This window comes from Aethalodelphis obliquidens, unplaced genomic scaffold, assembly GCF_003676395.1.
Source record: "Aethalodelphis obliquidens isolate GAN/ISIS:26980383/991018 unplaced genomic scaffold, ASM367639v1 scaffold2, whole genome shotgun sequence".
NCBI lineage: Eukaryota > Metazoa > Chordata > Mammalia > Artiodactyla > Delphinidae > Aethalodelphis > Aethalodelphis obliquidens.
The window spans coordinates 38734654-38749914 of NW_020837946.1; the positions used below are offsets into that span (position 1 = coordinate 38734654).

The 15261-nt window shown below is 32.7% G+C and overlaps 1 protein-coding gene across 2 annotated transcripts in view; it reads left to right on the plus strand.

Annotated features, from left to right (window-relative positions):
* STK17B (serine/threonine kinase 17b) overlaps nucleotides 1-15261 on the plus strand; it is a 41831-nt gene that overhangs the window by 20983 nt on the left and 5587 nt on the right. For both annotated transcript variants that reach the window (XM_027125370.1, XM_027125362.1), the window contains 3 exons: nucleotides 1273-1438; nucleotides 6810-7022; nucleotides 14432-14576. In XM_027125370.1, the coding sequence (XP_026981171.1) occupies nucleotides 1317-1438; nucleotides 6810-7022; nucleotides 14432-14576 (480 nt within the window). In that variant the 5' untranslated portion in view covers nucleotides 1273-1316. The remainder of the gene's footprint in view (nucleotides 1-1272; nucleotides 1439-6809; nucleotides 7023-14431; nucleotides 14577-15261) is intronic.

The window sequence follows — 15261 nt, forward strand, 5'->3', positions numbered from 1 at the left end:
GTCACTTTCTGAGGTTCTAGGGGGTTAGGACTTCAACATATGAATTTTGAGGGAAGGGACATAATTCACCCCATAACATTAGCAAAGTTAAATGTCTCATAGCTGGTATGATGGATAAATGGGATTCAGACCCAGATGTGATTCAGTCCAAATGTTATTTTCAGAATTCTACACCACTACTTTTGGAATACTAGAGATGTACCTCAAAACTAGTTAGGGCTTTGTTTTTTCAAAGGCCACAGAAACTGAAAACACTCCCCTCTAATCATACTGCGTACTTGCTAAGTTGAATATAGATGGCATTTGAATTTAGGAAGATAAAGAACAGAACATGTCAAGTAGGAAATAAGGGGAGGAAAAATGTGTCAGAGACACATTTTGCTAACTACACCCTCTTATAAGAGGGTGCTAGAAGAAGAATACTGGATTTCTTATTAGATAGGCATAGCAGAAAAGTCAGGCATATCTTAAATATATAGCCTGCTGTTATTATATGAATTCAATTAATATGAAATAGTAGTTTTAATGTTAAAACTGAATACTCATAAATAAAAGTTCCAGATAAATATGAGCTTCAGTTACAGATTAGAACTCTAGAATAAGGCTTTATGTGTGGTCACTCACTCATCCAACAAAATTATAGAGCTCTTCATGCATAGCAGGCTCTGTGCTGTGTTCTGCCTCTAAGGCCTATGAAACAAGTCCATTTCTTGTAGTCATTCACATGTCAGTAACATAACTCACAATATGTGATTTTACCGTCAAATTTGTTTGGCCATGTGAAGTTAAATTTAAAATGAATGATCATTTGTGTTATAATCATGCTGTGTTAAATTATCTTGTTATGTGAAGATATAACTTTAAAGAATGACAGTTTAAAAATGAAATTTAAAAAAAAATTTTTAATGTTTTTTAAAAACGAAATTGAATGATTGTATTACAATTTTATTTTAACTGGTTTTTTAAAGAATTTGGGAGGTCTTACAGGATTTTTCAGTAGTTTTATTCTGAAATGAAGTCAGTAACTTAGTTCAAGTACCATAGAGGAGATACCAGTTTATGTGTATGCCTTTTGTTTTTCTTCCTTCTGGGTAGAATATGTTCTTAAATCTTCTTCTTTCTTTCTTCTTCTTTTTTTTTTTTTTTTTTGGTTGTATCTTATAGCTATATTTTGAGCTGTATAATATAACGCACATCCTATCTGAGATAACATCTTTTTTTTTTCTTAATTGCATTTAAGTTATATCCTGCATCTTCTCTTTTTTTAAATAGGTAAAAATAAGTGACTGAAGAAGCCTACCTGAGAGTCATCTAACATGTCGAGGAGAAGATTTGAGTGTCGAAGTATTTCGGGCTTGCTAACTACAACTCCTCAAACTCCAATTAAAATGGAAAACTTTAGTAATTTTTATACACTTACATCCAAAGAGCTAGGAAGGTAAGGAAACTTTTGATGTGTATGTGTTTAAATTCACATTTAGGATTTCTGTGTCTATAAAACTCACTTGATGATTATTTTGCAGTGATTAGAAAGAAAAGTCCTCATCTCTGCTGATGTTATACAGGGTTTAGTCTTAACTGACTTGGAAATCAAATCCGTAGAGGGTTAGTGAGCATATATGATACATCCCACCTCGCTTCAGAGCCCATGGTTGGAAGTCAGGGTTCTTACTTGAGGCTGTGCATGGGAAGAGGCAGCTTAGCACAATGGACTGCCACATCCAAGTTTGGGCTCTGCCATTTACTATTTAACCTCAATTGAATTACTGTACCTCTTGGTTTTGTAGTTTTCTCATCTGAGACCCAGGGATGAAGATAATTGTTATCTATTTTATATGGTTGTTGTGAGGATTAAACTAGTTAATATTTGTAAAGTATTTAGTAGAATACCATAGAAGTTTTTGTTGAATAAAAAAATTTTTAATTCTTAGGATATTGTGCTGGGCTAAAAAAAAATAAATATGGAGATTCTCCTTCTCTTTTCTAAGCAAAATGAATTAATTCATATTAGATAGTATAATTCTGTATGACAAACAATGCATGTACTGTAAGTAAAACCTGTATTTACACTGGTACTAATCTGTTTTGGTTTAACGAAGGTGTAAATTCCTTAAGACCAAGGAGTGAACTGAGATTATGAGACCATTTAGCACTACCATTTTAATATATATGAAAGTTACAAAAGATATACCAAATAATTTGTTATTTATTCAGCATTTTGAGCTTTAAATTAAAAACACTTAACAAAGGGTGGTAGGATGATGATCATTTTCTGTCTTCAGTTTGATTTTTACATTAAAATGGTAAAAGTCCATTTTAAAATGGTAAAAGTCCGTTTTAAAATGGTAAAAGTCCGTGTTTGTATTATTGATAGATGCACAGTAAAATAGTGTGAATGATTTTTTATCTTTGAAAATCTCAATGTGAAAACAAAAATTGACTGAACCATGGCAAGTAATTCTATTCTTGGTGGTCTTTTATGTCAAGGATAAAGGCTAGTCCTGGCTTTTTTACTTGTCAGATATTGGATGCAGTCTTTCTTTTGCAGAATAAGGGTGATAATATCTGCCTCATCAGACTAAGAACTAAATGTGAAAGCATATTTCAGTATTCCTGTCACATTTATTTAATTTTGTGTGCAAAATATTTGAGTCTTCTAATGGTTTATTTTTTTATAAAATATAGTTTCAAAACCCTTTCAGAATGTTTTCAAGAAATAGTTTAGTTCTAAATCTATACTATTTCTTTTTGCATTATACAGGCAAGAGTAAGTGTTCTTTTAGTTGTATCTCACTATTCATTAAATAGTCATAGAATCTACATTGGAAGGACTTCAGTGGTCAGTGGCCTTCTAATGTAATTTTTTTATGCAGTGCAGCAGTCTTTTCTACAATTTTCCTGACAAGTGTTTTACCCAGCCTCAATTTGAATGCTTCAGTGATGGAACTCACTACCTCAGAATGGTCTGTTCCATTTTGTGGGCACCTCTTAGGCACAGAATTTTGTTTTCTATTCTCCTAACCTCTACCCACTATACATAGTTCTCCTTTTGTAGCTGCATATAATGTCCATGTAAAAACCCTTCAGAGATTTGAATATAGCAAAATGTTGCCAGTTTCCTTAAATGGTCATCTTATGACCTGATTTTCAGAGAGCCTTCCTTGATCCAGTTATCCTCTTCTGGACCACTTTGTATTTTTTTCATCATCAGTTTTAAAATAAGAAAGTCTAGAATGGACACAGTATTGTCAATATCTTATCATCTAGAATACAACAAAACTTTATTGAGATAGCCTGTGTCGGAGCTAGAAAGACTAATTTTTTTTCTTTGAGGGTTTTTGAGAACTTAAACTTTGAGAACAATATTAATAACTTAAACTTTGAGAACAATATTAATAATTCTAAGTTTTGTAAATGGGGTGCCGTCATAAATCACAGTCATAAACTTGACTCAGTATACAACATTTTAGAGCAAAAATTCATGGTAGAATCTGATGAAAACAAATTCAGATGGCTAATATTTCATCTTCTAATACCTTCATGAAAGAGACCTAACTTTTTTCTTTTAATTGATATGGGCTAATGAGTTACATGGTAAATATTGATGTGTCTAATTAGTAAACCTTGATAAATTGGAAATCGTGCCCTTTCATCTGCCATGAACTTGCTTTAAATTCTTTCAGTATTTTACCAATTTTGATATTATCCCATACTTTTGCAAAATGAAAATTAGTATCATAATCTTGTTTCTTCTGAGGCGCGTACATTTTGAAGCATACAAACATATAATTCTAGCATGTGGTGATTACAAAATTATCTTTATAAATCAGTTTTTTAATTAATTTTAAGATGTTAGTGTTTTAGAAGTTATTTTTCTTCAGCAAATTAGAAGAAAATATGTAAAAGTTAACAGTTCATTTTTGATTGTTCTCAAAAAACTTTGCATTGTTCCTGTTTTTTAACATGTTGGTTAAGTTTTTTCCACCCCTCCCCCAACTGAATCAAGGTTTCATAGGACTTCTTGTGGTTAGAAGGGTGAGGCAGATGCAAAAATAAACGTCAGCTTCCTTTGTGGCTTACCCTCCCCCGTCCTTTCACATTTTATTGTCTATTCTAGAATGTAGAAGGGTAACTAACAAGGCCTTTTAGCTGCTGGGAAATCTAGACAGCCTTGCCTTTTTAGGGTATGAATTAAGTGCTATTGTTAAGGGTTTTAAATTTTCTTAAATGTTTCTGTTAAATTTGATATAGGAACATTATATATTAAATGTTATTTTTGATACTTCTAAATGACAATTAGCATTTTAGAATGGAAAACGAATACTTGCTTTTTTTCCCTAAGTCATCTGATAATTATGGTAAAAATGTTTACCTTATTTAACAGTACATAAATGAATATGTAAAATTTTATTTGAGTCTCAAATAAACTTTAAAAATGTAAATGCTTTAAGTACAGTATACAAAGTAGCACAATGTATGGTACTATACTAGGTTCCTAACTCTTGCATTCATTCAACAGATACTCAGTTCCTATTATGTGTTAGTTAGCGAAGTGTAGATTTTATAATTACTGTAGTAATTAGGACAGATAGGGTTTCTGCCCTCATGGAGCTTTTACTTAGTGGTGAACATTGGCAAATTATTACCAATATCATTTGGTCATCTTTGCTTTGCATTAATGAGTACTATACTTGTAAGCCTCATGAGAATACCTGAAACAATTAGGTAAAAGTGTTATTATTTAATTTTGCTCTTTGTTCCTGAGAAAATTCTGGCTCATAGATATAATTGTAAAATTACAGCAGAACTTAATTGTCACAATTAGTACTGTAAACTTTTTCAGATGGACAGATTTCTTGGCTAACTAGTTTGTTTCCTAAGTTTTACAAGGTGAATTTCTTCATAAAACTCAAAGTTTCCTTTTTGTTTTAGACAAATTTTCACTTCTAAATCTAAGAGTTGGCAAAAGTGAATTTACCTCTTTAAAAAAAAACTATCTTAAAGGGAGAAATTGTTTTGTAATGGTCAGAAGAGAAAGCTAGGATTTCACATTCTACAATTTAAGTCGTGGTACTCCATTTCCATATATGACCTTTCATGAGTCATTTACTCTTAGTTTGACTCAGTTTATCCAGCATAAAATCTATAAAACATGGGCAGTTTGAGTATAAAACAAAGGGACTGATTAACTTTTTGTGTGTGCTCATTAAAATGCATTGATTTGTATTCATATTGTATGTAGTAAGAAAATATAATTTAAATTAAGCATTCTCTTAAAGCAGAAACTAATACACCATTGTAAAGCAATTAGATTCCAATAAAGATGTTAAATAAATAAGTAAAATAATAAATTAAGCATTCTCAAATCTTAAATGAAAAGTTCTATCAAAAAATCAAGTTTGTGCATGCAAATTTTCTGAGTTGATATTTATTTTGATAAATGTAAAAGAATCAAATTATAGCTTGGCCACTTTTTTAAAAAATAGTTTTTTGCATTAGTAACTATACCTTCTCAGGTTGGTTTCCAGTGCTTTTCATTGGCACCAATTTTGAGGAAATTTGGGATATAAACAGTAGGGATCTTTGTCATCCGGCCGCTTGAGAATAGCAAGTAAAAACACAGTCAAGCAATTTATTCTGTCCCCGACTCCCACCCCAAATCCCAAGTGTATTAAAGATAGGTTTTTATTTATACCTGATTTGTTAGTATCCAGTGAGTCATTTGAGCCTTAGGATAGAAGGTGTTAATTTTGGACCCCCTGGACCAGGCTTAGGAAGTTTATGGATGGTCTTTGAAATCTGAAAACCGTCTGAAATTATATGTAAAACCTTCGATATAAGGGCATGTGTACATTTTTCTGGGTAGGCAGTCAATAGCTTTTATTAGTTTCTTAAAATAGTCTGACTCAAAGTAGCTTAGGTCTTTGAGAAACTAAATTTTGGGCGACTATAGGCTTAGAATACATCATTTGCCAGTCTTTTAAAATTTTGGCTGAAATGTTGAGCACTGTTATTGGAGAGAGCTAAAACGCGTTTATTCCTAAAATGATAAATATGACCTTAATGGTGTGTTTGTACGTAGCTACTGATAACCATGAATTTTCTTACTTGATCATGAAGTGTCTTTGGATACTCTCCGTAAGATGTATATACTTTTGGTATCTGTTATAAGCTTCATGGTACTGAGCAATACTAAGAGATACTCTGGTAGAACAATTGACAAATTGTGATAGAAAGCTTCAAAGCTTGTTAAAAGTGATGTTGAAAGGCAGAATGATTACACTAATAAAAGTAAATAAGTCAAATACCCATTTTTGCATTTAATTTTTTTCATTTGAAGGAAAGCTAAAATTTTTCATAGAGGGTTAATGTGAAACTCTTGGTCTTTGAAAATAGACCAAGATACATATCTTCTCTGGAGTCTGCCAAACAGAATAATATTTACTATGTAGGATTGTTGTGATACTTAAATACAATAATTTATATCAAGAGTATGGCATGGAGTTGGTAGGCAAATTAGATCTCCCCCTACAATGGTAATATATCATATTAATGATATGATAGTAAAGAATAAATATAATTGTCTTATCTTGTTATTACATTTGCCATTTATATTTTCATGTGATAGTACTATAAATTTTATAAAAATACATGCAGTAGTTGATTAGGTTAAGAGAACAAAGATAAATTCCTGATGACATGAATATTTGAAAGGATGGACAGAGTTGGAGGTATAACAGTATCTGTGTTATACTAATATTGTTCTCTATGGAAAAGTTAAAATTGATTGTCCTCACTTTTGCCCCCAGAGGAAAATTTGCTGTGGTTAGACAATGTATATCAAAAGCTACTGGTCAAGAGTATGCTGCAAAATTTCTGAAAAAGAGAAGAAGAGGACAGGATTGTCGAGCAGAGATTCTGCATGAGATTGCAGTACTTGAATTGGCAAAGTCCTGTCCCCATGTAATTAATCTTCATGAAGTCTATGAAAATACAAATGAAATCATTTTGATATTGGAACAGTAAGTATACATTTTTAAAAATTGAAGTAAATTTATAGTACCTATTTTAATTGTTGGATAAGGTTGCTTGAAATGTCAAGAACAAGAATGATAAAAGTAAGACAAGAACTTGTAAAGATTCCTGTCGATAAAATATTAGAGGAACATAGTGTATATTTATATGTTTTCACAAAACTTAATGTGCAGCCTCACACACATACCCAAAAACTAATTAAACAGCATTCAGTAAACAAATGACAATACTGTGTTTGCAGAATATGGTGAAATGAGTATACTTTCATTGCTAATGGCACAGAAAATTGATGAGGTTTTCTGCAAAACAATCTGGTGGGCAAATAGGATTGAAATAATTTGTATATTCAGTTATTTGAAGAGCACATCCAAGGAAGTGACCCAAGGAGAATAAAAAGGTAAACTTGCATGAATGAAAGGTAAACCATATAGGTTGTTAAAAAAAACACATGTATTTAGTATGTGTGATGTGCAAAACATTATGTTAGGAATTATAGCAATAAGAAAAAATATATATCTCGTCCCACAAGTCAGTGAAAAGTTGAAAACACCTAGATTTCAATAATTTGTCAAGTCGGGATAGAATATGGTTAAACTAACTGGCTTGTTAACAAATATGTTGACATGTTACTCTAAAACAGTGTTGTTATTGATGTGTTACTCTAAAATGTGACAGTCTGACACATTTATTATAATTATGTAAAATGTGTATCTGAACATTTGCAACATTTAGTAGAGACCAGCTAAGTTTATGTTTAGTGTACTTTAGGTTCTGATAGTTTATTACAAAATAGTTTTTATAAAAAAAAGCTAAAGAGGTGTTTTAGCAAAAAAAAAATTATAAATATAGTAATTCTTTTTAGTAGCTAACTGCATTATTGCCTTTTTGAATTTAAAAGTATATTAGTCAGGGGCTTCCCTGGTGGCGCAGTGGTTGAGAGTCTGCCTGCCAATGCAGGGGACACAGGTTCGTGCCCCGGTCCGGGAAGGTCCCACATGCCGTGGAGCGGCTGGGCCCGTGAGCCATGGCCGCTGAGCCTGCGCATCCAGAGCCTGTGCTCCGCAACGGGAGAGGCCACAACAGTGAGAGGCCCGCGTACCGCAAAAAAAATAAATAAAATAAAAGTATATTAGTCAAGTTTTAGGGTTCAGTTATTTTAAGGGATGAATAGATTTGCTTATATATTTATTTAAAAATCTAAATATTTTTGTACCAGGAAAGATGATTGCCTAGAGTGAACTTGTAAATGAAAATGCTTATTTTGCAAAATGCTAAACCTACAAGTAGTTTGTTTAAGAATGAATACTGGGCTTCCCTGGTGGCGCAGTGGTTGAGAGTCCGCCTGCCGATGCAGGGGACGCGGGTTCGTGCCCCGGTCCGGGAAGATCCCACATGCCGCGGAGCCTGCGCGTCTGGAGCCTGTGCTCCGCATACGGGAGAGGCCAAAACAGCGAGAGGCCCGCGTACCACAAAAAAAAAAAAAAAAAAAAAAAAAAGAATGAATACTATGTATATCTCCCAGAACAGCAACATACCAATTACGGTATATTATATTACCTTCAAAATAAATTAGAATTGCAGAGAAGACCGGGATTCTTCCAATAGGTTTTCATTTTCATACATTTTTGGTTTATTTTTGTCAAATTCTTAAGCTGACCTTTAAAAAGTTATCTACTTGCATGACATCTGCATGTTTGAAGTATGTGAACAGTAGCTAATATTTTTCAAAAACAGTACTTAATGGAATACTAGGTTTGGAGAGTGAGTATACAATAGGAGCATTGACCACTTTCATAAAATCCTCTCTTCCTAATAGCAACAACAAAATACATCAAAAAGTTTTAACACATTTTATGGATGGACCTTGTTCATACTCTGAAAATTAATTCAGATACCTTACCCAGTAAACTGAGTTCTGTAAGGGCTGAACTGTATCTCGTGGCTGAAATGTAGCAAGCAATCAGTAAATGTGAGTGGATAAATATATTTAATTTCTTACCAGAGCAACTAGGACCTATTAAAATTTATTACTATGCCTATCACTTTTGAGGTGGCCTTGTCACATCACACAATCTCAACCAAAGGTAAAAATGTGTTGGGCAGGTTTAGCTATGTAAAATAAGGTGGCATAATTTTCTATGTGGTAAAAATAAAACAGTGGAATCCTTTACTCTAATTACTGTTGCCAATTTGATATTCTTTTCAAACTATTCTGCATACTCATTTTTCTTCCCTGACTTTTTTATTTGAGAAAATTTTAAATCTACAGAGATGTTGAAAGACCAGTACAATTAACACTCTTATAATCTTTAGCTTGATTCACCGAATGTTGGCATTTTGCCATATTTGCCAAACTATTTGAAAGTTGTAGGTATCATGATATTTCTTCTTCACTTGCCAGAGTATTTATTCTGAAGAGTAATGGCATTCTTTTACATAACCAATACCAGTATCAAAACTAAGAAAGTTAATATTAATCCGGTACTATCATCAAATATATAGTTCATATTTAAATTTTTTGGATTATCCCTGAAATGTCTTATGGACCTATTTTTTTTTAATTCCAGTACCAGAGCCAATCAAGACTTACACATTATATTTGATTGCTAAACTTCTTTAGTCACTTTATTTTTCCTGACATTGTCTTTTTGGGAGGAAATCTGTATCTGTTTTCACATGAAGTATTCTACATCCTGGATTCGTGTGTTTGTTTTCTCATGACTAGATTTAGGTTAAATATTTTTGGCAAGGGGACATTGTGGATGATCATGTGTATTTCTTATTGTAAAACATGAGGTGGCAAGTACATTCGGATTGTTCCATTATTGGTTTTTCTAATTAGAACATGGCTAAGGTGGAGTCTGCCAGCCCTCCACATTGTAAGGAACATGTTCCCCTTTATAATTAATAAGTAACCTATGTGGTAATATTTTAACACTGTGAATATTCTGTTCTTTAACAGCTTTTTATCTAGTGATTTTGGTAACCATTGATGCTATTTGTTTGAATTATTATAAAAGTATACTACAAAGTCTTATTGTCATTCCTATCCTTTCCACTCTCTTCCCACTCAACCTTATAGGTAACCATATTTATTAGTTTCTGGCTCATTCTTTATGTGTTTCTTCTTGCAAATATAGGCAAATTTGTATATATGTATATTTCCCTTTCTTTCTTACAGAAAAAATAGCATATTATATATGCCTTTTTGTGCCTTGCTTTTTTTTTCAAATAACATTATATCCTGGAAATCATTTCATATTCATAGGCATCTTTTTTAATATTATTATTATTATTGCTATTTTTTAAATGCCTGTATAGTTCTCCACTGTATGGTGTACCATTTGTTCAGCCTTCTTTGGATGGCCATCATTTGTGGAGGTAGAGTTTTGGTGTAAATTCCTATAAATGTGACTGCAAGGTCCGGGAGTAAATGCGTATGTGCTTGTATTAGGTGTTGTCAAATTTCTCTTTATATGGATGGTACAGAATTACTTTAAAAAGGTACTATTTGTTAATTATATGACTCTAACTTAAATCTTCCTTTGGAACTATTAAGCTATGGGTTCTGATAGCTCTGTTTTATTTTTGCTTTTGTGTTTTGTTTTGCCTTCACTTAACCTAAACCAATTGTTTGAACCAAATTAACTTGTTTACTTTTGTGAATTAAACTTAACTTCTTGCAGTCAATGTAACAGTTTTTAACAATTACTAAATCTTTTATTTTTATCTTAATACTTAGTCCACAGGAAAGTATTTCATTACCGGTTATAAAGTCTAAATTATTTTTTAGCCCTTTCTTTAACTATTTGAAAAGTCATATAAATACTATTCTGGAGTTAGTATTAGATATCTTTATAAATTGGGGGAACTTTTTGAGGATAGTTGAGTCAAACCATCTCCACTCTCCGTGAGGCAACAACTTCTCTATAACAAGTGTTTTAAAAGCATCTTTGGATAATTAAATAAAATATACACAAAGTTTTTTTAAAAAACTTCTGGAAGGATGTTATCTAATTGGGCACATTAAGTTTTCAATGCTGAGTTTTGAGCTAACTAAAATTGATTATAAAGAATATGTATGTATAATCTTTAGAAAATGTGGAACAAGAACTTTGTCCTAGATATAGCAAAGTTCGATAGGGGAAATTGGTTAGGATAAATATAAGTTTATCCAGTCAACTCTGAAATTATATGGAAGAGAAACAATAATTTCTTTCTGTCAAGAAATTACCAGCTTATGTTGCCTATTAAATATCTTTAAGTAAATATTATAGACCCAGTAGAAAATGATGAGGACCATAGCAAAACATTTCAACAATAATATATGTTGGGCATTTACTATATAGCAGGCACCATGCTAAGCACTTTATATTTTCATTTGATTTTTAAAATAATCCTCCAAAAAGGGAGATTGGTATTTACTTCACATATTCTAATTTAGAGACAGGAAATACTCTGGCTGGTTTCTTTCCATTCTGAAATTCCATGGGTTTTGTTTCCCCTCATTAGCATTGGATATAATTTTGAAAGATACTCAATATAAAAAATTTAAAACTACTTCATTTTGATCACTAAAAATAAATAATTTAAAAATCTTTACTATGATTTCCAAAGCTATATGCATAGATTTGTAGTATGGATGAGGGAGATATTGCTTTGTTTTACTGAAAATCTTGGCTCTCTAGTACCCAGGGAAATTTATTATTTTGGATAGGAAAATATTCTGATTTTAATCTTTTACATGTTAACTTTATTGTTATGGCAGTTCTTCTAAAGGATAATTCTCTACTTCCCTACTAATATCTAAACTGTGCGTTAGAAAGCTGTAAAAGGCAAATGTAGATTTAAGTAGTATATAGCACATAGATTTACGTGACAGTGTACACAACACATATACAAATACATAAGCAAAAGAACGTGAATACTCCAAATTTCTAAATTGTTGGTTGAGTTCCTTCAGGTGGCAAACTCTTCAACAGAGAGAGAAAGAGTAGAAATACCTGAATTTACCTTCCAGGGCAATGATAATGATATAGGTGGCTTCTCTGATTACAGAGATATCTTTTCTTCTCTGTAGTCACCGCTCTGGGTGCCTTGTTTTAACAAAGGGTCTGTTAGTCTGCTACTCCACTCTGCTTCCATTTATGCTTCCAGTTTCCAGTTTCCACTAACTTCTGCGGTCTGCTTCTTATGTTATCTGTTCTTCCCCTCCTCTTAACTCCTCCTCATTTTCTATTTACCATAGCTTCTCCTATGGAGAGCTATGGTGAAGAGCTTTCGCTCTTTTGTGGGAAAAATGGCATTCCTACAAAAGGCATTGGTCAGCTTGCCAAACTGAAAGGTAGGGACAGTGTGATTGGCTGATCATCATAGTGTTTGTTTGATCTTGTTACTGAAATAAACAAACAAGAAACCCTTAGGATACTTTTCCTGGTGTAAAAGTAACACCTATTTATTGTGTTAAATTTAGAAGGTATAGAAAATAGAAATCATTTGTAAACTGTGGTTACTTTTATGGCATATTCCTGTATTTTAAAATTATTCTTTTTCTGTCTATGTATGTAGACCTGTAGAAACAAAATTGTGATCTACTAAGTATACTCTATTATAACCCTTTTTTTCACTTAAGAATATATTATGTGCATTTTTATATGTATAAGTATTTCTAAAAATGAATTTAAATTTAGCAAAGACTTTTAAAATTGCCTTCAGAATCAGAGTTTAACAAGAAGCCCCCAAATTCAGAAAGGCTGGATGTTGGCTAGATTTGGAATTAGTATTAGTTGGTTCATTATAATAATAGCTAATATTTATTGAATATTTACTATGTGTCAGACACTGTATTAAATACTTACAGGTGATCTGCTTTCATGCTTATAACATTGGTTGTACTCAGTACCTTACATGGTTTATCTAAAATAATTCTTACAACAAGCCATTGAAGCAGGAGCTATCATTTTTTGTTATGTATCATTATGTTACAATAGAAGAAACAGAAACACATTTTCTCCCAGTTCAGGTAGCTCGTTAGTGGCAGAGTCAAGAGTGGAGGCCAGGCAGTCTTGATTTCAGTAGGCACTTCTATAAACAACCTGCTCTCCTCTTAGGTCTAGGCACTGGGAAGTGCTTTACATATGTTTTCTTAGATTCTATTTTGAATTTTAGAATTAATGGAGGGTTCTGTCTACTGAATTAACTTTAGTGAGTGTAATGTAAATGTTGGTATATACATATAAAGTGTTCAAGAATGAATTTATGCTGCCATATACTGCCAGATACTGAAGAATTCAGATCTTTCTGGTATTTTCCATATTTTTTTGGTATGTTCCGTATCTTAATAGTGGATATAAGTCAGTATTTTATACAGTTTTCTTATACTTTCCAATGATTTGCTGACTTCTTACCAGATGTATCTTATAAAGGGCCTAGCAAAGAACTCATTCTAAGAGAATGAGTACCTTCTACATGTCAGACACTGTTCTTGATGCTGTGGATACAGCAGTGAACCAAAGGGGGGAAAATAGTGTCTTGTGAAATAAATGAGTTTCTATTTTATTACATAGAATAGGCTTTACTTGAGATATTCCCAAACATACCTTATAAATTTGATTAATAACCATCTAGATTCTTTTGCACGATGTGCTGGCTGACAAATTTTATCTCATTTATTTAGATTTAGTCCTCAAAATAAAATCTGTTGAGTTCAGTAATATCTCTATTTTACAGATGTGAAAGCTCAAATAAGTGATTGATCCTAAATTATATTGCTGATAAATGGCAGGTTTAGGATTTAAATTTAAATCATTTTATTCCAAACCTAGGAATTTTTCATAATGCTTTTTTTGTCAACATTCTTAGATTTTCAGTTCTTAAAAAAAACAATTAAGATATGGGTTCTGGCCCCAAGTATTCTTTGTGAAGTTGCAATACAGGATATTGGTAAAGAATGCAGATTCTCATCCATATTATTCAGATTCTGTCCCCCCAACCCCCATTTACTATGTGACCTTGTACAAGTAGCTTAACCTCTTTGTACTTATTTATCTGTAAAATGGGAATGATAACCACCTACCTCACTTGATTGTCATGAGGATCAAAATATCTGTATCTATACATAGCTGATAACTGTATTTATATATAATGAATAAATGAGTAAAATAGAACAGAGCTGAGCTCATAAATAAGTACTAGCACCCAGAATTTGAAATATTCTTATTTATTTTATTCCTTAAAGATTCCCCCCCACCCAGGACCACCCCCCCATTAAATGTGTGTATATAGAGAGAATAAAGTTTCGATGGCCATGTCTTTTACTTAAAGGTATACAGTATTTAAAAGTTGTCATTTTTAGGTCAATGATTTTTCAAGTTTCTGTTATTTGAATTTTATTCAGTGCTGCAGGTGGAGAAATTTTCAATCTGTGTTTACCTGAGTTGGCTGAAATGGTCTCTGAAAATGACATTATCAGACTCATTAAACAAATACTTGAAGGAGTTTATTATCTACATCAGAATAACATTGTACACCTTGATTTAAAGGTAATGTAATGTGATTTTAAGTAACACTACATCTCTGTTCCTTCTCTGCTCTTGCTTTGCACAATTAATTGCAGGCTGGTATTGAGAGGAAACAACAGTCAGATCATGCTTGTCTAGACTGCACATTTGCTACATGGACTAATTCTGTATTGGCAGAGAGAAGACTGCATGTGTGAGCAGCTCAGATTAATCACTGGGCTCTTAAAAACCATCATTACTATATGTTCTAATCCTACCATCATGTCACTCCATCCCACTCTTACTGCCACATCCTGGACCTTTCTATCTTATAAAACTGTCTATCTCTAAAATACTTAATTTTGATCTCCATCTTGAAGGTAACCTTCTAGTCCTCACTCCTTTGCTCCCATTATACTCATTCATCTTTCCCTTGAGGCTTTCAGTCTTTTGGCTTCTCCTTTCCCCCCACCGCCCCCAGACCATTCAGGCCCCTTCCCAATCCCTGAGATACCACTTCAGCCTCTCATGTTACTATCCTTTCTCCTTATCCTTCCTCTTCAGCCATACAAGGACGTTAAAATCTGGATCAAACTGTCTCTTATTGTTTGAACATTGGACTCTTTTCTTCCTGGACAATTTCCCTTTCATTTACCCCACCACGCCTCTTTCTATCTCATGTAGAAACCTGGGAATGGTCAGACCCAGAACCATCACAGTGTATTGA